The 25,247-nt window shown below is 42.0% G+C and overlaps 1 protein-coding gene across 1 annotated transcript in view; it reads right to left on the minus strand.

Annotated features, from left to right (window-relative positions):
• Positions 1–25,247, minus strand: part of PGR (progesterone receptor) — a 164,431-nt gene that overhangs the window by 36,938 nt on the left and 102,246 nt on the right. The window contains 2 exon segments of the mRNA XM_030200227.1: positions 12,101–12,249; positions 18,084–18,389. Coding sequence (XP_030056087.1) covers positions 12,101–12,249; positions 18,084–18,389 — 455 coding nt within the window.

The raw sequence follows: 25,247 nt of genomic DNA on the forward strand, positions 1-25,247 counted from the left end.
ATTAGCCCTCGCTACGGCACTGCTCAAGAGTAAGACTTTGTTTAAGTGTAATCCCCCATTATATAGGGGATTACTGCACTGATGAGTCCTCCTTCAGAGTTACTGGGGGGGTTGGGAACTGGTAGGAAAGAATAAGAGTGAGAAGCCCAGCCCTAGGGGGGGTGTTTATAGGAAAGTGCTGAGGGGAATGTTTCTGGTTATTGAATGACAGGTGGGTGGTGTTTGTGGGTAATGAAAATGATTGTTGTGCAGAGCACATGGTCTTTGCTTGCCTTCACCCCCTCCAGGAACCATGAGGAGAGGGGGTGTCCTGGAGAGGTTCAATAACCTAAGGCTGAATTAAGAGGAGGTTTTTGCCAACTAAAGCATTGACTGAAGTGTGAGGAGAGCTCCAGGTGGGTAGAAGGGGAGCAGAACAGGAAAGAGCCTGTTTGGTACCAAAGGCAGCAGCTCAGTGAAGTGGACCTTTGGGAAGAACAGTCAGGGAGGTCTGGCCCTAAGTGGAGACAGCTTGTTGCAAGCATAGACTTAGATTATTCTGCCCAAAAGGATGGGCAATGGACTGGAGGAGCTGTAAATATGTATATACCTTAGGATTTAGAAATGTACTATTGAATTTACACCAAAATCTTGAACTGGCACTTAAACCTCTTTCAGTTATTAACTGATGTGGATACAATTTGAACTGCTTGCTCTGGAGTGAATTGTCTGCCTCCAGAATATATGAAGTCTGGATCAACTGCCTGTTGCAGCATTTCAAGTAAAGTTTAAGTTTCTTTCATAAACCCTGGACTGAAGCATTTCTTTGAGAGTGAAAGTGAACTTTATTTGCTCCCAGACCAATAAATAAATAAAGCGTAGCCTAAAACCCTGCAGCCTGTGCCCAGATCAGAAGTAATAAACTAAAACTTTTGCTTTGACCCTGATTTTGGGTACTGACCTGAAGAGCTAGATGGTGCTCAGAACTTTATGGTGAGACCAGGGTTATATAAGTTAATACTGTTGGTAATTAAAGGGGTCCACTTTGGAAAACTGGTGTATTTCTCAGATTTCTTATTGAGATATGAGAGAAAGAGATGGTTTTAATTGCACAGTTAAAAAAAAAAATTAACACTGCTATCCCCATCTGAAATGTGATTAGAAATAACTAAGTGCCTAGTTGCCTAGTATTTAGTTATGCAGGCCCATTTTGGGGGAATAATTTCACAGTAGATATATGTAGTCACTCAAAAACAGTAGATATATGAACATAAAGCTGTTATTTGACTTTTTGAAAAATTATTAAGGGGTCCTTTTACTAAAATGCAGTAAAAAGTAGTCTTAGTACAGCCTTACACAGATTTTCCACATGTACTAAGGTCATTTTTACCACAGCCGTAAAAATGGCCTTTGTATTTTTTGTATCAATGGCCATGTGCTAATGGCATCGAACCAAAATTGGTATCCACTAATCTCTGGTAATTAAATCAATGATGACAAAATACCATAACCAGGATATAATAAACCTAACAATTTCAACAATAATTCCTGTAATTTTTTATTTTATTGTTTTTTAAGAGCACCCTCAGATATTCCCACTATAAAAAATGCAACAAATTTCTGCAGCTGGTGTCTTGACAAATTTATGAACAGAACAGGAGGCCGTCTTAACCCTAGTCCCTGAGGAAGAAATACTGAAACCCGCGGCGTTCGGCGTGTTCAGGGGATGGCGAATAATCAGAAATTTACTTTTGGATATAAGGAGATTATGGACACAGCATAAAAGTAACGCGGACACAGCACAAACTCAGATAAGTGTTCATTAAACATTTTAACACTAATTACTTTTATATATCACTGATTTTGCTGAATATTGGGCAAGGTATATATTTTTTGTACCGCACATAAGGCTGGCAGGACATTGTTATTATACCATTTGAAGAATTATACCAGCCTGCTAGCACTTATTCGGTGATTCACAAAAGAAGAATAAAAATGAGTAACCCGATGAAAGAAGTGCTACACCACTAAGCAACAAAAATTTGTTGCGCTTTTTATAGTGGGAATATCTGAGGGTACTCTTAAAAAACAATAGCATTAAAAAATTAAAAATTACAGGAATTATTGTTGAAATTGTTATGTTTATTATATCCTGGTTATGATATTTTGTCAGCATATGCTATTGGCAACATTAGTGCGTGGCCATTAAGAACATTTGTAGAAAAGATAGGGCAGTGGATAGCTCTTCCAACTTGAGACAATCTTACACTGGATGATACACTAATCAGTCTTAATTAGTCAAAATACTGGGACCCGGCACAGGACCGTGTTTTGGCAGAAGGGCTGCGTCAGAGGTCTGCAACAAAGTAAAGACTGAGTATATTTCTTCATGATGCAGAAAAATAATAATAGTCCACTGAGAATACCGCACCAAAGAATCGCTTGTTGCTCTTTCACCTGATGCACGGGAAAGATTTTGTGCTTTCCCATGCTTCAGGTGAATATATAGACAGGTAAGGTATGGAGTTAGACAGAAAATAAGGGTGACTAATGTAAGGAAGGATTGTGTGTGCAGTCAGAAAAGGTACGTGCAATTGATCTCAGCTTGATGGGTGGATGTAATTTTGTTTTTGATTATATTTTTAAGTTCTTTTTTTAGTATTGTAAAACACATTGATGTATTGTCTTTATGTAAGGTGGTAGATCAAAAATTTCAATACTACTACTAATAATAGTATGCTATCAACAAACTAAGAGGTCTCAAGTATTAGTAAAATGGGCAGTGGATTAAGTTTTGCAAAGTATTCTAGAAACATAGCACTGCTTAGAGTCTTAGATGATGTTATTGTAAAAGGGGAGAAGCAATGAAAAATGACTTCACACTCTGCTTAAAATGTTAAAATGTCTGTAAGAATATGGTTTATGTGTCGGTTAAAAAATGTTAGTTTTTCAGAGATATGACAAGGCTCATTTTCAAAGCACTCAGACTTGCAAAGTTCCATAGGTTACTATCCAGCCTATAATCGAAAGAGAAAAATGCCTATATTTCGACCCAAATCGGGAGATGGGCGTTTTTCTCGCAAAGGCGCCCAAATCAGTATAATCGAAAGCCGATTTTGGGTGTTTCCAACTGCACTCCGTCACGGAAACGAATAAAGTTGACGGGGGCATGTCGGAGGCGGGACTGGGGCGTGGTTATCAGCCGAGGAGAGATGGGTGTCTGTAGCTGATAATCGAAAAAAAAAAAGGCGTTTTTACCACGATTTTGGGTCACTTTTTTGGACCCTTTTTTTTTCACGAACAAGTCCCAAAAAAGTGCCCCAACTGCCCAGATGACCACTGGAGGGAATCGGGGATGACCTCCCCGGACTTCCCCAGTGGCCACTAACCCCCTCCCACCAAAAAAAACCCCACTTTAAAAACTTTTTTCCCAGCCTGTATGCCAGCCTCAAATGCCATACCCACCTCCATGCATGGCCTTGGGGCTATTACTCATATGATACCAGATCATGGTAACAGACTCATAGCATTTGCCTCCAACATCAGAACGTAACTATGTATAAGATAAAGAGAACATAAGTTTGTAACAGGGTGAAGAAATTCAACCAGTACTTATTTGGTAGGAAATTCATTAATGTGACTGACCACCCTGACTACAGTGCTGTATAAATGAAAAAGAGCGCCTATGATGATTGCAACATGGATAAAGCTCTGGGCTTTGATTCTACTCGGGTATAATTATGAATTGCATCATACACTGGCAGATTGTCACGTATGCTGATAATAGCTGAAGGGTCTACTAAGCTTGTCAACTTATTATAGCATGCTGAGGTTTTCCATATAATGAAGCAAAAAACTAGGAGAGTGCATAAGTACATAAGTATCGCCACACTGGGACAGACCAACAGTCCATCAAGCCCAGCATCCTGTTTCCAACAGTGGCCAATCCAGGTCACAAATACCTGGCAAGATCTCGAAAAAGTTCAGTACATTTTATGCTGCTTATCCCAGAAATAAGCAGTGGATTTTCCCCAAGTCAATTTAATAATGTTCTATGAACTTTCCCTTTAGGAAGCTGTCCAGACCTTTTTTAAACCCCGCTAAGCTAACCGCCTTTACCACATTCTCTGGCAACGAATTCCACAGTTTAATTACATGTTGAGTGAAGAAAATTTTTCTATGATTCGTATTAAATTTACTACTTTGCAGCTTCATCGCATGACCCCTAGTCCTAGTATTTTTGGAAAGAGTAAACAAATGATTCACGCGTACCCGTTCCACTCCATTCATTATTTTATAGATCTTTATCATATCTCCCCTCAGCCATCTTTTCTCCAAGCTGAAGAGCCCTAGATGCTTCACCCTTTCCTTATAGGGAAGTCATCCAATTCCCTTTATCATTTTCGTCGCCCTTCTCTGTACCTTTTCTAATTCCACTATATCTTTTTTGAGATGCGGTGACCAGAATTGAGCACAATATTTGAGGTCATATGTTATCTAATGTTAATAAAGGGATACAAATATACAAAGAATCAAAGTTTGGCACAAACACAAGTGAGTTTAGATCGAATTTCAGAAATCCTTTTCTTATAACTTAAAACTGTAATGATCAAAAAGCTTTCTAGAAATCCATATGGTGGCACTGAATAGCAAATAGAAGTTACAAGTTTATTTAGTATTTCATATACTGTCCATCGGAAAATGCCATCCAGATAGTTTTCAAGTATGGGTTGTTTGTGCCAGTCCAGAGCCTGGCTTAGGCCTTACCTCAGTCACATAAATTTGTTCTCTAGCAAACAGATGATAACAATCTGGACCTCTGGAAGAAAACTTCATTTACTTTAAGTTTTTAGGAATAGCATGAATTCTTACAAACTGGTGCTCTTGGTAGAGGGGTGAAACCAGAAACAGCCAAACTCAGACACACCAGAAACTTTCAGAAATGTTTATGCCAAAACAGATTCAGCAACATAAACAGCACAGTTCCTTTGGAGCAATATTAACAAGAAATCAAAATACATAACAAATACACCTTCTTAGCAGCAAGAAAGACATTTATGCAGTAGAGGTTTACAAAGTACATTGCTTTCTGGGGAGTTTCAGGCTTCCCTGTTTATGGGTGTGTCTGGGAATCCTGTTTCCTAGGAAACTGCTGGTTTCAATCCAAGTCTCTCTCTGCTATCCTTTTGAAGAGATCCAGACCCTGGCTCAAATGCATCATTCAGTGATTTCTAATATTAAGCAGATCCATTCTGTACCTTATTATATAACCCCTACCCTCACGCCCCCCCCCCCCCCCACCTTTGTAGCTCCTGACTCCAGTGGAAGCCTGAATCTACATGCTCTCTTGTGAAAAACAATCCACGTTAGTATTTTCTGCCTACTGAAATACAGGTATTTCATCTCCAGTTTTGAGGATAGGCCATGAGATCTGTTTCCCACAGGGACTTGAGCACAGGCTTAAGGCTGTTAAGATCACTTCTTTAATTTCTGATGTAGATAATGTCATCTATATATAGGGTTACCATATTTTGTCCCCCAAAAAGGAGGACACATACCCCGCCCTGCCCGCTTTCACACCCCTCCCTGCCTCCTTTCACGCCCTCGCTCCACCCCGTCACATTTTCCCCTCCCCCATCACACACCCCGTCATCCCCCCTCCTCATCACCCCCTCTCCTTACCTTACTACTGCCCTGGTGGTCTAGTGACCTGTTCAGGGCAGGAAAGAGCCCCCTCTTTCCTGCCTTGAGCACTGCCCTGCATGCATCCTTCCTGTTGCTGATCTCGGCGCTGATTCAAAATGGCCACTGAGAGTTGAAGTCTCACGAGGTCACGTCAACTCTCGGCGGCCATTTTGAATCGGCACCGAGATTAGCAACAGGAAGGATGCATGCAGGGCAGCACTCCGGGCAGGAAAGAGGGGGCTCTTTCCTGCCCCAAAGAGGTCACTAGACCACAAGGGCAGTAATAAGTAAGGGGAGGGGAGGCTAGCAATCTGTCCGTTTGTCCAGAAATCCGGACAAACGGGCAGATTGGCAAAACCCGCCCGGTTGCCCAGACATCTCAAAAAGAGGAAATGTCCGGGTAAATCCGGACATATGGTAACCCTATCTATATATGCTGTTGCATATTACTGTTGTCAACAAGATGCTGAAATATGGTAGAAGCCTCATATAAGTGGAAAGCCATCAATGTAAACTGGTGTAGCCCTGATGGAATGTGAAGGTTTTATTGGGAAGATTGGCTAGTCAGAGGAACCCGAGTACCTTTTCATTAAATCTAGGGTTGAAATGAAGGTATCCACCCTTAAATAGGCTGAGACCGTGTCAATTCTGGGAACACATGGGGGTACACATAGGCGGAGTCTGTTCCCAGAATTGATGCTTTGTGACAATTAGTGCTGATAATTGCTTGTTAACATCCAATTGACTGCACTGATTAGCTAGTTAATGAATTAAGTTATGCGCATTGTTATGGAATATGCTTCAATTTCCACGTGGAAATTAAGGTGTGATATGTAGAATCCAGCAGAACGTGCTAAGTATATTCTGTAACGTGGTGCATGTAAATTCAAAGTTTTCTAGTTGACAAGGGGGCCTGGCCATGGACAGGGCATCGGCGTTTCTAAAATCTATGCATGTTGTTATATAATATACCCACTCTGTGCCTAATTTAAGCGTTGGGATTAGGTCAAGTAAAACATGGTGTAAATGTCTGCGACTACATTTGGTTGCATGGAGAGGCACTCAGTGTATTCTATATACTGCGCGTAAATTTAAGTCTATTCTATAAAAGTTAGGCGTACTTTAGAGAATACACATATGTATATTTTTTTCCGCTTTCAAAGTAAGTCGCCAATTGGCACATTTACCATTGAAAATTTGAAGTTTCCACGATTTGTCCCTGGAGTGCCTGGTCTACTTCCCACCATTCTTGTTTACTTTGCATCCTTTGTGGGATTTCACTGTTTCTCTACTTGGGTGGATTTTCTCTGTATCCAACAAATGTATTTTTCATGGCACTGCTAGTTTAGGGACCAAAAAGAAGGGGAGCTATTTTAGATCTAGTCCTTAGTGGTATGCAGGATTTGGTATGAGAGAGATTGTTTTTGAGTCAACTTGGCATTTATGATCCCAACATGATCAAGTTTGAGTCAATAATAATAGAGAGGAGACACTAAGGAAATCTATTGCATCAGCATTTAACTTTGGAAAGGGCAACTATGATGAAATGAGGAAAATAGTTTATAAAAGCTAAGGGGAGCAGCTGCAAAGGTTAGGAGTTTAAATAAAGCAATGATGTTGTTTAAAAATACCAACTTGGAAGCCCAGTCCAGATGTGTTCCATGTATTGAAAAAGATGGAAGGAAGGTCAAGTGACAGTCATACTGGTTAAAGATGAAGTGAAAGAGGCTATTAGAGGGAAAATGGGGGGGGGGGGGGGGGATTCCAATGAAGAAAACAGGAGGCAGAAAAAGCACTGGCAAATTGATGCAAAGCATTGATAAGGAAGGCTAAAAGAAAATTTGGAAAAAAGCTTGCCACAGAGGCAAAAACTCATAGAAACAACTTTTTCAGATACAGTAGAAGGAAAAAGCCATTGAGCAAGTCAGATGGACTGTTAGAACTTCAAGGAGTTAAAGGTTCACTCAGGGATGACAAGAGCATAGTGATGAGACTAATGAATTTTTTGCTTCAGTATGTACTGAAGAGGAAGTAAAGGAGCTACCTGTGCCAGAAATGGTATTTAAGGGTAATGATACAGAGGAACTGAAACAAATCTTGATGAACCTAAAAGATGTCATAAGATCAAAAAGTTAAAAAAAAACTGCAATTCACCTGTGGAGGGTGGTATGCACCCTCCCCCCCAGTACTGAAAAAACTAAAAAATGAATTGCTGATCTACTATTAGAAATCTGTAACTTGCCACTAAAATTGTCCATGGTACCTGAAAATGGGCAGATGGCCAATGTAATCCCAATCTTTAAAAAGGGTTCTGAGGTGATCTGGGAAATTAGCACCAGGCAAAATAGTACTTTATCACGGAGAAGGTGGTAGATAGCTGGAATGCCCTCCTGCAGAAATGTGTGGGATAAACACAAAGAAATCCTGTATAGAGGGCATAGAACCAAACTAGCTTAGCAGTGATTAGGTGACAACACCAGTAATTGGGAAGCAAAGTCAGTGCTGGGCAGACTCCTACAGTCTGTGCCCTGATCATGGCTAGACAGATTCAGCTTCTGTAGCTGGAGAACAAGGCTAGTGCCAGGCAGACTTCTATAGTCTGTCTCCTGATTGGATGGGCTTGACTGGGGCTTCATAAGAACATAAAATAAGAAAATAAGAATAGTCAAACTGGATGAGACCATAGATCCATCTAGCCCAGTATCCTGCTTCCAACAGTGGCCAATCCAGGTCACAAGTACCTGGTAGAAGCCTAAATAGCAGCAACATCCATGCTACCAATCCCGAGGCAAGCAGTGTGGTTGTGGGTAACACTTGCACATAACTGGATAGTATCAGCAGAGGTGGCAGGGGACAGGACAGTAGAAACAGAGGGGCCAATGCAAAGCTTACCGTGGTTGCAAAGTTTGCTTCGGACAGATTGAAGCCAGTCTAAAGCAAACGTTATATACCGTCTAATGCACAAAGGGGTTTTGTGTGGCTTGAACCGCATGCCATAGCAGCTACCAAGAATCCCACACAAATGTATTACAATGAGCTCGTTAGAGTTATAATCAGCATTGCATGCAATGCATAGAAAGGAGCGCCTACCTTCTACAAGTAACATTTTCCAGCAGGCCTGGAACTGTCGGTAGTGTGAGGGCGAAATGAGAATAAGTTCTGCACAAGAATTACAAAAGGCTTCTGCTCCATTAGTGACTACAAGGATAACAACCTCCCTCAGATCTGTTAGATTTTGACCCCTAATAGTGCTTTAGGAGATGACTTGCACATTTTTGACAGGTTTAAACCCCCACCTAATATGTTAGTGTCCACCACTTGAATCAGACAGCCTGAGGAAGGGAAGGCTGCATTTTCTGTCTATTGCCTGGGATAACATGCAAGGGTATAAGCAGCGGTATTCAGGCGGCTCAGCAGGGAAAATGCCTAGCACATTCGCAGAATATGGACACTTTCTGAGAGTCTGTTTTTATTTATTTTTATTTATTTGTAGCATTTGTATCCCACATTTTCCCACCAATTTGCAGGCTCAATGTGGCTTACATTTGCCGTAGTGGCGATTGCCATTTCCGGTCAGTAGAATTACAAATGGTATTTCGTTCAAGTGCATACATACATGATAGAGGAATACATTAAGGTATTGCAAATAGATTCTTAAGTAATAGATTAGATTGTAACATATGTTGGGTCATCATTTATAGAAAGATCATTTTCGACATTAGGGTAGAAGTGGTAACGTTTGTACATTAAAAGCAGTGAGGCTAGCCAGTCAGGTGATTAGAGATCGGTTCTGTCTTGGTCCTGATCAGTCTTATTGTTTAGTAATTATGATGGTTGTTTGTGGTATGCCTTCTTAGGTCAGTTTTCAGTAGCCTTCGGAAGCTAGCCAGATCTTGCGTTGTTTTTATGGCCTTTGGTAATGCGTTCCATAGTTGCTAACAAATGTAGGAGAAGCTGGTGGCATATGTGGACTTGTATTTGAGTCCTTTACAGTTGGGGTAGTGGAGGTTGAGGAATGTGCATGCTGATCTTTTTGCGTTCCTAATAGGTAGGTCTATAAGGTCTGACATGTTCTGCACATGTACTAGGTTCTTTTCTTACCGAGCTACTTGTAGAATTTATGTGCATCTGATGTGCACGTGATTCCCTTTGAGCATCAGTCGCTGTTTGCAAAATGGTAAGTTTGACTGTGGCTCTCCTATTTAATGGTGACTTTTGTGCATCAGCGAGAGGCTGCAGTGCCTGGGGCAGATGAAGTAAAAATTGCATGGCAAAGTTGGTTTCCAAGCTAGCATTTACTCTGCCATGCATATCATCATCATAGCCTCACAGATGAAAAAACATTTTACACTGCAACTACTAAGTTATTAAATAAACTCTGAAGCCTTCACAAAAACATTATTTCAAAAAGTATTTGAGACCATCATAGAGAGACCTCAAGGGTTATTATATATTTTATAAATCATCCATCTCAAGTTTCAACAATATAATCATCAGTCTCTTTCATCATAGTCATACCACAGCATCCAATCAGAGATGCATTTATATCTGATTTATATAGTAACACATTTTTTTCCTAAAAAGGAGTTGGATAAACACGGAGGTTCCTCAAAAGGCATGAAGATGGAACCATGTTGAAAGACAAACTCTATTTTATTAGTGGACGTTATCCCTTGGATTCTATATATGGCACCCAGATTTGCGTGCCCATCTCCTGAGATTCAAGTGCAAATTAATTGAATAACTTGCTCTGAGCCATCAATAATTCTGTGCTAACAACCAATTACTTGAAGATTAATTGGCACCCATTACAATTTGCACTCACATCTGGCTGTGTGCTATTCTATATGGCAGTAGGCTTTACTCCTATAGAATGTATCTCAAAAGAGGGTGTGGCCATGGGAGGAGTATAGAAATGTCAGGGGTGTTCCAAAAAGTTGCATGCATAGTTATAGAACACTGGGTCAGCCTGTCCCAAACTGGGTGTCAGAATTTACACCAGGATTCAGCAGACATATGTATGGCGCCTAAAATTTGGGTGCCAGAATCAGGGTGCATGCCCATTATAGAACTGAGCATAGTGCTCTTTTCCGGTGCCCATTTCTGAGTGCCATTTATAGAATCCTGCCCTATATGTGCAATTTGCACTTACATGCATATGTGCACTATCCCCAGGATTTTATATATAGAGCCTAGCGTTTTGAGGCCAAATCCAAGTGTATTTTATAATAACACGCATAACTTAATTGGCTTAACAAGCCAATCAGCATTTTTAATAGCACTTAAGAAGCAATAATGAGTACTAATTGGCAATAATTAGAATTTATGCACATAACTCGCTAAGCATATTCTGTAATGCACAATGCCTAAATTCTAATGTGTAGAGCCAAAAGGGGGTGTGGTTCTAGGCAGGGAAATGAGTATTTCGTGGGTTTTCCAAAATTTACATGCGCTGTTATAGAATATGTCCCTCTGTGCCTAAATCTATGCAATGTTATTTATGCCACGTTTCTCTTGATGTAAATGGATGCGCGTAGTTCTAGGTGCTGGGATATCAACTAAGCGTATTCTATATACGGCGCCTACGCTCAGGTGGAAATGTATTCCCTGTGGATTTTTCAGGCGCCATATATAGAATCTAGCCCTGTATGCTAGCCTATAAAATAGTTCATAGGTGTATTAATGCATAACTGCAAGGGGAAGTACATGTCAGAGGAGCATTGGCGTGTCTCCAAATTATACACATATAGAATACATCATGCACAGATCATGGAATGCTTAGGCACAAGCATTTACGCCTGCTGTTGCCATGGCATAATTGTTTGTGCCTAACTTTAGGTGTGTCACCGTCAACTTACGTTATTATTTTATAACGGCACCTTGGTGTACAGATGCCATTGCAGAATTGGTGCTCTACACTTTACAGTTGAATGCCTACCTCTAGGCACCCAGTAATAAAATTGCTCCCAAAGAGCATTTCCACTCACAATAAACTTAACATTCATATTAAAGAATAAAAAAGAGGCATAGCAGTAGGTAGATTGTATCAAGTATCACTTACAACCCTAAAGAAAAATGTGTGTGTTGGGGGGGGAGGGGTGAGGAGGGTAACCCACACGGAGTTACAGGTACAATTCTGCCGCCTTTCTGGAAGACTGGATGGGCCATGCTGCCTTCAATTACTAAATTACTATGCTACTATGGTATTAAAGGTGGAGAGAAAGGAATCTATTGTAGTCCTTCTCTCTGTAAACCCGAATGCCATAGTCATTCCAGTACCCCCTTTCAATATTTTCTGGCCAGTAAATGGAATCCCCATGGAATACAGGTGCCAAATTAAACTTAAAATGCTATACATAGAGTCAAATCAGGCTAATACCTACATGCAATAGATCAATGCTACTGAAGGATAAAACATGAATAACATCATTGCTACTTACTCATTGAGTATCAAGTCAGGAGCAAAGTATAGCATCTGACCGCTGACATGCTTGTATGACCTCCATCCCATAGCAAACACCATCAAACTCATCCAAGAATACTGCAGGAGAGTTATTTGGTCATCAATGTGCAAATTACGGAATCCTGGGAGATAAAAGGATTTCAGAAAGAATGAAAATGCCATGCTGCTCAGTGCAGAAGCAATTCTGGTCCTGGAGAGAACAGAGAACTGAATTACTTAAAATTTGTGGGTCATTGTAAGAATAATTCAGACAGGTTAACTATATACATTTTCCAAGGCATAAGTCCCTTCACATCTGGAGGAACCTTTGTGATCATGGGAACTGAAATGTAATAAACCAGTGCATTTATACTCAGGGGGGGGGGGGGGGAGAAATTTATTAGCATGGGCTACCAATAGGATGGGTTATTTTACTACAAGTTTTGCTATATTAGCACAGGGTCCCATCTTATGCAATAAGATGCTATGGTAAAATGGCATGGCTTGGTAACCCACATTCATAACTTCCTCCCTCAGTCTTCAGACAGCAGGCATTTAGATGACAAAAAAGATGTCAATACTGTTCTCCTTCTATCTTGACAGCGTGTGCAAGCTTCCAAAATTGTAAGGACCTGATTTACTAAACTTTTTTCCCCCCATAGACACAGAATTGCCTAAAAGCTTTAAGTAAATTAGGAGTTAGGGGTCTATTAGTCAAATCTTCCCCCTGGCTAAAAAGTCAGCATCAATCAGTACAACTTTAGATAAAGCCAGACTTGGCAGAAACGGCAATTGGTAGGCATATGCATCACAAGCACTAAATTCACCCTGTGTGACACGTCCCCAACTAATGTGGTGTGCTCCTGTCCCACCTACTTTGGTGACATCAGCACAAGGGAAACCAGTGGACAGCTTCCTTTGCAGCCTGTGTGGCTGCACCAGCTGCATATTGCTTGCTATGGCCCTGGGCATATGGATTTTGTGAACAGTGTAAATTTAGGAGGGAAGTTATCACACTGTCCAGCTTATAATCGAACGAGAAAAACGCCCAAGTTCCGACCTAAATCGGGAGATGGACGTTTATCTCACAAAAACGAATAAAGCGGTATAATCGAAAGCCGATTTTTGGGCGTTTTCAACTGCACTCCGTCGCGGATGCGGACAAAGTTTATGGGGGCGTGTCAGAGGTGTGGTGAAGGCGGAACTGGGGCGTGGTTATCTGCCGAACAAAGATGGGCGCATTTCAGCGATAATGGGAAGAAAGTATGCGTTTTTAGCTAGAATTTAGGACACTTTTCCTGGACCCTGTTTTTTCACGAATAAGGCCCCAAAAAGTGCCCTAAATGACCAGATGACCACTGGAGGGAATCGGGGATGACCTCCCCTGACTCCCCCAGTGGTACCTAACCCCCTCCCACCACAAAAAAATGATGTTTCACACATTTTTATTTTCACCCTCAAATGTCATACCCAGCTCCCTGGCAGCAGTATGCAGGTCACTGGAGGAGTTGTTAGGGGGTGCAGTGGACTTCAGGCAGGTGGACCCAGGCCCATCCCCCCCTACCTGTTACAATTGTGCTGCTTAATGCTTATTAGTCGTCCAACCCCCCCAAACCCACTGTACCCACATGTAGGTGCCCCCCTTCACCCCTTAGGGCTATAGTAATGATGTAGACTTGTGGGCAGTGGGTTTTGAGGGGGATTTGGGGGGCTCAACACACAAGGGAAGGGTGCTATGCACCTGGGAGCTCTTTGACCTTTTTTTTTGTTTTTGTAAAAGTGCCCCCTAGGGTGCCCGGTTGATGTCCTGGCATGTGAGGGGGACCAGTGCACTACGAATCCTGGCCCCTCCCACGAATAAATGTCTTGGATTTATTCGTTTTTGAGCTGGGCGCTTTCATTTTCTATTATCGCTGAAAAACAAAAACGCCCAGCTCACACATTGTTGAATAAAACATGGGCGTCTATTTTTTTCGAAAATACGGTTCGGTCCGCCCCTTCACTGACCCGTTCTCGGAGATAAACGCCCATGGAGATAGGCGTTTTCGTTCAATTATGCCCCTCTATGTTAGAGCCCTAAGCAGCAGTGGGATCTGAACCAACCACTTCTGGATGTCAAGAGCAGTGCTCTAACCACTAGGCACTCTCTGGAGAAATAATAATGCAGCATATTAAAAAGAGAATTGATTCCCAGTTAAACTTAATTTAAAATAGTTTTTTTTTTAATCGGATCTTCAATGATATTGGGGATATCAGTCCAACAGCACTTTTATTTCACATAGGCAGTCCCTCAAGTTGTCATTGATCCAAATTCAATGTAATCATATTAAACTTTCACAAAAAAATACATAGAGGCTTATTTTCGAAAGAGAAAAACGCCCAAATTCCGACCTAAATCGGGAGATGGACATCTTTCTCTTGTGGGTGCCCAAATCGGTATAATCGAAAGCCGATTTTGGGCGTTTCAAAACTGCACTCCGTCGCGGGAACGCATAAAGTTGACGGGGGCGTGTCGGAGGTGTGGTGAAGGCGGGACTGAGGCGTGGTTATCGGTTCAGCAGAGATGTGCGTGCTCGGCCGATAATGGAAAAAAGAAGGGCGTTTTCAGAGAGAATTTAGGTCACTTTTGTTGGACCCGTTTTTTTCACGAACAGGTCCCAAAAAAGTGCCCTAAATGACCAGATGACCACCGGAGGGAACAGGGGATGACCTCCCCTGACTCCCCCAGTGGTCACTAACCCCCTCCCACCAAAAAAAAAAACGAATGTTAAACACTTTTTTCCCAACTTGTAAGCCAGCCTCAAATGTCATCCCCAGCTCCATGACAGCAGTATGCAGGTCCCCGAAGTAATTTTAGTTTAGTTAGTGCTGTGCAGGACCCATGCAGAGAGGAAAAATCGGAAGAAAAAAAAAAAAACAAGCAAGTGCAGTCAGGGACGTCTAAATTACCAGGATAGTAAAAGGGGGGAATCAAACCAGCAACCTTCTGATTACAAGCTCAGTGCTCTAGCCAGTGAACCACATTATTCAAGTGCGTAGATGTTCTTCCCTTTCCATTAAGTCCCTCCAAGTTTCTGTCAGCCAATCACCGCTGTTTAGCTGACACAGATGTCAGCTAAATGAGCTGTGATTGGCTGACAGAAACTTGGAGGGACTTAATGGAAAGGGAAAGACATCTAATCAGTGGTGCACTGGCTAGAGCACTGAGCTTGTAATCAAAAGGTTGCTGGTTCAATTCCCCTTTTTACTATCTTTTAATTTGGATGTCCCTGACTGCACTTGCTTGCTTGTTTTTTTTTTTCTTCCGATTTTTCCTCTCTGCATGGGTCCCGCGCAGCACCAACTAAAGTAAAATTGCTCTGGGGACCTGCATACTACTGTCATGGAGCTAGGTATGATATTTGAGGCTGGCACAGAGGAATCTCAGGGGGACCAGTGCACTACGAATGCTGGCCCCTCCCACGACCAAATGCCTTGGATTTGGTCGTTTTTGAGCTGGGACGCTTCGGTTTCGATTATCGTTAAAAAACAAAAACGCCCAGCTCAAAAAACGCCCTAATCCAATGTATTTTCGAAAAAAAAGATGGACGTCCATTTTTTGCGAAAATACAGTTCGGCCCGCCCCTTCACGGACCCGTTCTCGGAGATGGACGTTTTTACAAATGGGCGTTCGTGTTCGATTATGCCCCTCATAGTAACTTATCTTTCAGAGGTTGAATTTCTTCTGTTCAACTAATCCAGAGTTAGTAGGAAACCAGCGCCACCATGAATTCATATTTCACTAAAAAACTGTCTCAAGGATAAGTCTCTTTTACCACATGGAGCACTTCAGCTGAGGAAAAGAAATTCAACCTTGAAAGATAAGTTAATATACATTTTTTTGCGGAAGAATGTTTAATGTGATTACATTGAAACTGGATCAATGACAACATGAGGGATTTGAATACAAAATATATATAAACAATTCTCTTGAAATTTAAAGCAAAAGTAGTATATACGTTTTGAATAAAGGTAGGAAGAAAAAAACCTCAAAGAGCTCCAGCAAACGAAGGCGCCCCAACGCTAGAGACAGCCATAGGAATATATGGGTGTCTCTAGAAATTAGCATGCGCTAAAAATGTTAGCGTGCCTACAGCGCAGCTTAGCAAACAGGGCCCAAAATCTATAGAGCTTAAAACTCTTCATCATTGGCACATTACAAATCTACTGTGTGCACTGAAGGAAAAAGGCATGACTCCATTTTTTGAGCTAAGTTAAAAAATGTCTTTGAAAAATTTATTTTCATCTTGCTTCAAGTTGAGGAAATAGGTTTTTTACTACCAATGATGAAGAGTTTTAAGCTCTATAGACTGGTCCCCTTTAATAAAGCCACACAGCAATGCCAAATGGGCCGTGTCGGCATTACCGCACCAACAGCTGCTAACACAGCTTTGTAAAAGGGGGTGGGGTTTGTTTGTCTGGAGCTCTTTGAGGCTTTTTCCTTCTACCTTTCTATAAAACGCATGTACTACTTATGCCTTAAATTTCAAGAGAATTGTTTATATATATTTTGTATTGAAATCGGGAATGCAGCCTGTGCGACACGCCCCCAAACGCTGCTGATGGCCCCTGCCCACTTTGCAAGGGAAGCCAATGGAAGGGGCATGAGTTTTGCATCCCATCTTCCCTCACTGCCTGCATGTAGCTTGCTACAGCCCTGATTGAAATTACCTTCTGATTCCCTTGCCCCTGAGATTGTTTGTAGTTGATTCTAACTTGAGGGATTGCCCATGGGAAATGAAAGTGCTATTGGGCTGATATCCTAGAAATATCTGAAGATCCGATAAAAGGCCTTTTCGAAGTTAACTGGGACTAAATTCATTTTGTATATGTAGAAAAAGTATTGGCACACGTTCACATAATTTTGAGTTCTTGTGTGCACGTTGTTTCAAACCTTTACCCAAGCACACATATTCTTTTCACTGACATATAGGATAGGCAGTTTTTTTAAGAACTCATTTACCTGGTAATGACTTTGAAATGACCATCTCTATGGAGAAAATGAAAATGGAACAGGCTGAGATATAAGCATGCACTGGAATCAGGACATGGTGTATTTGTCCATTCCAAGGGGTATGTTTACTAAGGCGCATTAGCATTTTTAATGCACCTTTAAAGTTAAGGCACGTTAAAACCACTAATGCGCCAATAGCGTGCCTTTGTAAACACAGATGCAGTTTTGATGTTGTCACACTATCACTTCTATAAGTGTTCAACCTGGCATATTTATTAATATGAAATTTTTAAAATGGCATGATAGAGTTATCCCCCAGATTCTATACAGTGCGACATGAGTTGCGCATGCAACTTAATTATCTTAACAAGCCAATCAGCCCCGATAATTGCCATTTAACAAGCAATTATTGACACTACTTGGCATTAATTAGAATTTACACAGACAACTGTCTAAGCGTATTCTGTAAAGTGATGTGTGTAAATTCTCAGATGCAGATCGGAAAAGGGACGTGGCCATGGGTGTAGAATGGGCGGGTTGTGAGCATTTCTTAAAACTCTGCGTTCTGTTATAGAATACAGCCATTCCACAACTAACTTCGGCCTTTTACTTGGCATAAATACTGGCGACAACATTTAGTCATGCAGATCAGCGCTAAATTCTCTAAACCGCGCCTAACTTTAGATGTAGTTTATAGAATACGTCTAGTCGTATTTTTTGGCACCGATTTTTAAGGTGCCATATGTAGAATCTAGCAATACGCATATACTATACGTGAACATTTTAGGTAATTCATCTTGGACTCTCACAACAGCATACAATCTGGATTCTGATCCCTTAGTAAGGCCATGATCTGAAAGTGTTACACTTATTTTGTCAGAGCTTTTGAAAGTAGGTTACGTTTACAGATTTGAAATCCAGTAGTTTCCCCTGGCTGTTATAAACTGAAGATTACATATAAATGATGCTAGAAGGAAAGGTTACCTGGCAGGGCTTTTGACCATTTCACTACACACAGAAGCTGCCTCTCGCAGAGCTGGTTTAAAATGGTCAGCAATGCATTAGGAGTATCCGGCTGTGAATTATCGTAACCTGCATAGACCACCTCCGGCTCAATGCTCTGTAAAATGCTGATTAACTGGGGAATAAACTGCAGTTCGTGAGCTGGAGTAATGGACAGCCGCGGGGTCAGAGCCCGACTCTCAGGTGGAATACCAACAGGAGGCTGCAGCATGCTTGAATCCACATCTTGCACCATTTTCACTCTGCTGAACTTTTTAAACTTCCGACCTGGAGGGAAGGGAAAACAGTTTTAGTTACAATTTGATATACTGTAAAGTGCCTTGGGTAAATCTCTTCAGAATCCTAATAAAACAGTAGTTACCATGCGAACAGTATAATAGCACTGGACATACACCATCTAATTCTATAAAGAGTCCTTTTTCAAAGGTGGGCTAGCGTGTTAAGCGCACTCTAAAAATAAGTGTGCGCTACATGCTAGAGATGCTCATATTTTCCTATGGGCGTCTCTAGTATTTAGTGCATACTAATAATTAGTGTGCACTATAAATTCTAGTGCGCCTTTGTAAAAGACTCCCTTACAGTCGCCAAAAATTGTGTGCACAAATGTGTGTGTGTCCAATTTGCACATGCAATTTAATTGAATAATGAGCTAATAAACGTCAATAATTGGGTTATTGGCACTAACATGATGTGGATTCTGAAACGAGTAAAATCTTATCTCCCCTTGAATACCTTTTGAAACCTAGTGCAATCCACAGTACTTACACACGCAGACTACTGCAACAGTGTCTTCTCAGGATATAAGACCCTAATTTTGAAAAGGCTTCAGGCTACCCAGAACACAGCAGCCAGGCTTATATTTGGCAAGTCAAGATTTGACAGCGCAACACCTCTTCGAAAAAAACTTCACTGGCTTCCAATCAGAGAAAGAATAAATTTTAAAGTCCTCACTATGATTCATAAGATCATTTATGGTGAATCCCCTAACTATATGAACAACCTCATCGACCTCCCAGCTAGAAATAGATCATTGTCGTCTCACACCCACCTTAATTTACACCTCCCAAATTGCAAGGATATTAAATATAAGACCTCCTATGCATCTAGTTTCTCCTTCTTGGGCAGCCAGCTTTGGAACGCTCTCCCAAGATCCATCCGGAAAATCAATGACCATCTACCCTTCAGGAAAATGTTGAAGACCCACCTCTTTAAAAAAGCTTACCCAATGACTGTAATTAAATTTCAAAGCAGCTACTTGATCCTACTCCTTACCATTTCCCTCTATCTTTCTTTACCATTCCTTCCCTATCTCTTTTCCTTTCGTTATCCCATCTTTAACCTTCCCTATCTCTTTTCCTTTCGTTATCCCATCTTTGCTTGCATTTACATATAATTCACATTTACTACAATTGTATTATTCTTCTCCAGACTTTGTAATTGTATGTATTTACTATGTAAGCCGTATTGAGCCTGCAACATGTGGGAAAGCGCGGGGTACAAATGTAATAAATAAATAAATACATTAGATTAAATTGGAATTTTATGCACGAGTAAAAAAACAGAGGGGAGGGGTGAGGAAATGGGAGGGTCATAGGCAGAACAGGGGCATTCCTAGCATGTATGCGCATTGTTATGCTCCATGGATAAATCCTTCTTATCTGTTCCCTTCTCCACTACTGCCAACTCCAGACTTCGCGCCTTCTGTCTCGCTGCACCGTACGCCTGGAATAAACTTCCTGAGCCCCTACGTCTTGCCCCTTCCTTGGCCACCTTTAAATCTAGACTGAAAGCCCACCTCTTTAACATTGCTTTTGACTCGTAACCACTTGTAACCACTCGCCTCCACCTACCCTCCTCTCTTCCTTCCCGTTCACATTAATTGATTTGATTTGCTTACTTTATGTATTTTTTGTCTATTAGATTGTAAGCTCTTTGAGCAGGGACTGTCTTTCTTCTATGTTTGTGCAGCGCTGCGTACGCCTTGTAGCGCTATAGAAATGCTAAATAGTAGTAGTAGTAGTAGTAGTAGTTATAGAATAAGGTGGATATGTGCCCAACTTAGGTATGTACATTTGCACCACGTTTCAGTTGGTGCAAATGGCCAGACCTAAAGTTAGGTGTGATTCCAGGGAATAGGCACTATTCTATAAACCATGCCTAACTTTAAACATGGCTTAAAGAATAGTGCTTTTTTTCGGCACCATATATAGAATTCACCGCCACATTTCTATTCACTTCCGGTAGTGAATGGAGTGGAGGAATTGCCTAGTGGTTAGAGTCCTTGGCTGACAACCAGAGAAGCCTATTTCAATTCCCACTGTGCAAGTCACTTAACCCTCGGGGCAAATCTATAAAGTAGCGCCTAACTGTAGGCGAGACAAAGAAGCGCATCTAGTGCTGATTCTATAATGGCATTAAGATGCACTAAACCCATTATAGAACTGTAGTGCAAAGCTGCTTTGGTGTACTGAAACTTACTCCAGGTCAATGGCAGGCATAAGCTGGGGCATCTAAATGCACCTTGCAATGTACATACCAGACTCTATTCTATATGTATAGACGATGCACTATCAAAAAGAATGTAGCAGTTCACACCTAACGCTTTGGTAGTGTTGCTGCTCTTACACTACCGAAGCATTAGGTGTGAACTGCTACATTCATTTTGATAGTGCATTGCCTATACATGCAGTCTTTCTAAAAACCACTTCAAGACTCCTAGTTTGTCTACACAATCTCATTCTCATTACCGCACCATCAGACTTCTGAGGAGGCATTCTGTATGCTGAAACACAGTGCCGTGTCAAGTCTTGATATTTTATGTTTTACGGAATAAATATTACTTGTTGAACCTGTCATTTGCCTAGCCCTCTTTCATTTCCCACTTTTTAGTATGATGTACTGTTTTTAAAATATCTTTCGGGGGTGGGAGGGGGTCAGTGACCACTGGTGGAGTAAAGGGGGAGTTATGCTTTAATCCCTTCTGTGGTCATCTGGAGGGTGATAATTGAACGGGGGCGCCCATCTCTAAGGGTGCCCATCTCTAAGGACGGCCCCATAAAGGGGCGGGGCAACCCGTATTATCGAAACAAGATGGACGTCCATTTTTCATTTCGATAATACGGTTGGGGACGCCCAAATCATGAAATTTAGGTCGACCTTAGAGATGGTCATCCCCGGTTTTCGCCGATAATGGAAAGTGAGGATGCCCATCTCAGAAACGACCAAATCCAAGCCATTTGGTCGTGGGAGGAGCCAGCATTCGTAGTGTACTGGTCCCACTAACTAAATTGAAAAAGCCCTTCCCTTACGGATCCGAAAAGCAACGGGCATGCATGAAGGAAATTGCATGCAAATGAGCTGCTCGCTGTTAGCTCATTTGCACACGATTTCCTTCCTAAGGAGGAGAAGCGACTGCACTTGAGGACGCCCTTCCCTGCAAGGACTTCCAAAATATGGATATTTCTGTGAGAAGGACATCCATGCCTTTGCTATGCCTCTGACTTCTTATTTATTTGGATTTTGGATCACAAGTAGCAGCAGTGGTATTTGAACTGGCCATCTCTAGATTACAAGACCAGTGCTCTAACCACTAGGCCACTCTGCTACTCCTCCATGCTGTACCACTCCCTTGAAATTTGGCCATCCCTGTGGGGGGGGGGGCAGTTGAGGACATCTAAAATGTTTGAAAGAAGGATGTCAACGCCTTCTTTATGCCTCCACTGACACACACATACCTCCCGCCCAGGGCCCTGCATACTGCCCCCCCCAAAGGGATGGCCAAATTTCAAAGGAGTGGAGGAGTGGCCTAGTGATTGGAGCACTGGTCTTGTAATGCAGAGGTGGCCAGTTCAAATCCCACTACTGCTACTTGTGGTCCAAAATCCAAATAAATGAATAAAGAGGGTGTTGGAGGCATAGCAAAGGCATGGATGTCCTTCTCACAGACACATCCACATTTTGGACATCCTCAACTGCCATCACAGGGAAGGATGTCCTCAACTGCACAGGGAAGGACATCGTCGCAGGGACAGAGGCATAGCAAAGGACATACTCAAAAAAAAAAAGACAAAAGTTTTTGACGTTTTTTGGGGGGGTGAGAGGTGGTTAGTGACCACCAGTGGCGTAGCTACGTGGGGCCTGAGGGGGCCGGGGCCCCGCAGATTCACCCCAGGACCCCCCTCCCGGCGAACCCGCCCCCGCCGCCACCTACCTTTACTTTTGCTGGCGGGGGATCCCACTCCCCGCCAGCCGACGTCTTCTCAGTCCTTCCTGCTCTTCAATTTGTTTGCTGACGTCCTGCACATAATTGTACGTGCAGGACGTCAGACTCAGAGAACAGTTCTGTTCTCTGAGTCTGACGTCCTGCACGTACAACGTGCAGGACGTCAGCAAACAAACTGAAGAGCAGGAAGCGACTAAGAAGAAGACGTCGGCTGGCGGGGAGTGGGATCCCCCGCCAGCAAAAGTAAAGGTAGGCTGCAGCGGCGGCGGGTTCGCGGCGGGAGGGGGGAGCGGCAATGTTGGCGGTGGGGGGGGCGGCGCCGGGGGGAGGGCTAAAATGTGCCCCCTCCCCCCGGGCTCTGTACCCCTCTCCCACGGAAGGCTGGCTACGCCCCTGGTGACCACTGGGGAAATCAGGGGAGGTCATCCCTGATTCCCTCCGGTGGTCATCTGGTCAGTTCAGGCACCTTTTTGATGCTTGGTCGTGAAAAAAAATGGACCAAGTAAAGTCAGCGAAATGCTCATGAGGGACGCCCTTCTTTTTTCCATTATTGGCCGAGGACGCCCATCTATTAACCACACTCCCATCCTGCCTTCGGTACACTGCCGATACCCCCTCTTGAACTTTGGTCGTCCCCGTGACAGAAAGCAGTTGAGGACGCCCAAAATCGGCTTTCGATTATGCCAATTTGGGCGACCTTAGGAGAAGCACGCCCATCTCCCGATTTGTGTCGGAAGATGGGTGCCCTTCTCCTTTGAAAATAAGCAGGCTGGTCATTTAGTGCACCTTTTTATGACTTATCCAAAACATCCAACTTTTAGCCCTGGATGTTTTTGCTTTGTTCCATTATGGCAGAAAATTGTCCAAGTTGTGGGAACACCCAAATTCTGCCCACAATACATCCCCTTGTGATTTGTTTGCACTACAGATGGACTGCACAGAAAAACGTCTTACAAATGTGTTTCAAAAATAGTAATTTGTACATTTTTGCAAGAAAAACATCCATCTGCCACTTTTTGGACATTTTTCTGTTTCAAAAATGATCCCCAAAAGGGACTTGCCCAAGGTCACAAAGAGTGGCCTGAACTGTGGCTTCCCTGGTTCTCAGCCCTTTGTTCTACCTAAAACGCTATGTTTTTTTCTAATATAATTTGAACGTACTTTGCCCCTTGTATGAAACATAAATCATACAATAAATAAGCTTAATCCTCTGGTTTTATTATGTTGTAATGTACCTTTTACTTTAACAATTAAAATGTACATTACAACATAATAAAACCAGAGGATTAAGTAAGTACCCTTAATAAGAACTTTACTTATCAAAGAGAGATAAAACAAATACTTTTGAACAACAGATCAAAAGTATTTGTTTTATCTCTCTCTGTTAAAAACCACTGGGTTAAAGTGCATTAAAAAAAACTGAACAGGGCACTCCACTTAAAATGTAACAAGTAAATACTTACCAAAACTAAACATGCTAAATCTATTACATATTTCTCTGCGTGCAGAAGAGCACAACTGCTATTAACCGAGAATTTAGAGGAATGTGCATTGCTTTCATGGGTAAGTTTTGATAAGTAAAGTTCTTATTAAGGGGTCCTTTTACTAAGCTGTGATAAGCACTAGTGCATGGTTAATGCAGCTTAAAATGGCTTATCTCCGGGCATGCTCAGGCAACTCGCAGTACGTTCCAAATGTGTGCGCTACAAATGCAGTAAAAATATAAATTTTCTTTTTTTTGGCTGAGGAAGCATGTCTGGGAGGCAAAGAGTGAGCATTTATGCCTCAATCAATTAGCACATCTACACTGTCACAGGATTAGCATGTGAGCCCTTATCACCTACAAAATATGTGGTGGTGGTGGTAAGGGATCACTCGCTAATTTTTGATAATGGCTGTACACTAATGGCGCACAACCACAGTGAAGGTGCCAATAAATGGACAGACGACACTGTAAAGTCCAACTCTTTATTGCATCCACTGACTCAACATGGGTCTGTGTTTCGGCCTTCCTCAGGAATCTCTATTGGATGTGTTGGACAACAATGTCAAAAATTTCCAGTGTCTAATAACTATATCAAGCAGCTACTTGATTAACGGATCAACGCACTGAAACCGCTACTTCATCGTATATAAGACCTTGACTGCCACACAGTCAGATAATGATGAACGTTAATGGCAACATTAGCGTGAGGCCATTAATTCAGAAAATGGAAAATCAACCATTTATTCGGAAAATGGAAAATCGGCCATTTTTCAGCTGCAGTAAAAATGGCCTTGGCGCACAGGAAAGACCTGTGCAAGGGCATGCTAAGGCCATTTTCAACTACAGCTTTGTAAAAGGATCCCTAGACAGCTGATAGTCAGGGGAAGCTATATCAAGGAGTGAGAACTTTTTTCTGATGTATTAATGAAGCAATTCCCACATTTTCAATGAAGAAAATGCTGCAGCAAAACCCTCCAATGCTCCTTAATATTTCTATAATCAGCTCCTGGGAACTGACAATATGATTGAGATACACAGACAAAACAAATATGGGTCAATATTCAAAGCCATTATCCGGATAGTCTTAGATATTCAGCAGCAATATCTGACTAGAGCCGCTGAATATCTTTACAGACTGCGTCCGCTCTATCCAGATACTGCCGGGGTGGTACATTGGTGGACCAAGAGTGGAGCTGGCAGTTAGCTGGAGACTGGACATATTCAGACCACTCTCTGGATATAATTATTATTTAAGATTAGGTAAGAAAAATTGTTGTCTGAAATTTATCTAGATTGCTATCTGCATAGCAGTTTGAACATTGCCACCATCTGAATAACAGTGGCACTCACTGCCCCACCTGGATATTTAGTATCAGTTGTAATCTGGAATATCTGTGTATTTTTTAAATCGCCTCTG

Source organism: Microcaecilia unicolor, chromosome 4 (assembly GCF_901765095.1).
Source record: "Microcaecilia unicolor chromosome 4, aMicUni1.1, whole genome shotgun sequence".
Taxonomy (NCBI): Eukaryota; Metazoa; Chordata; class Amphibia; order Gymnophiona; family Siphonopidae; genus Microcaecilia; species Microcaecilia unicolor.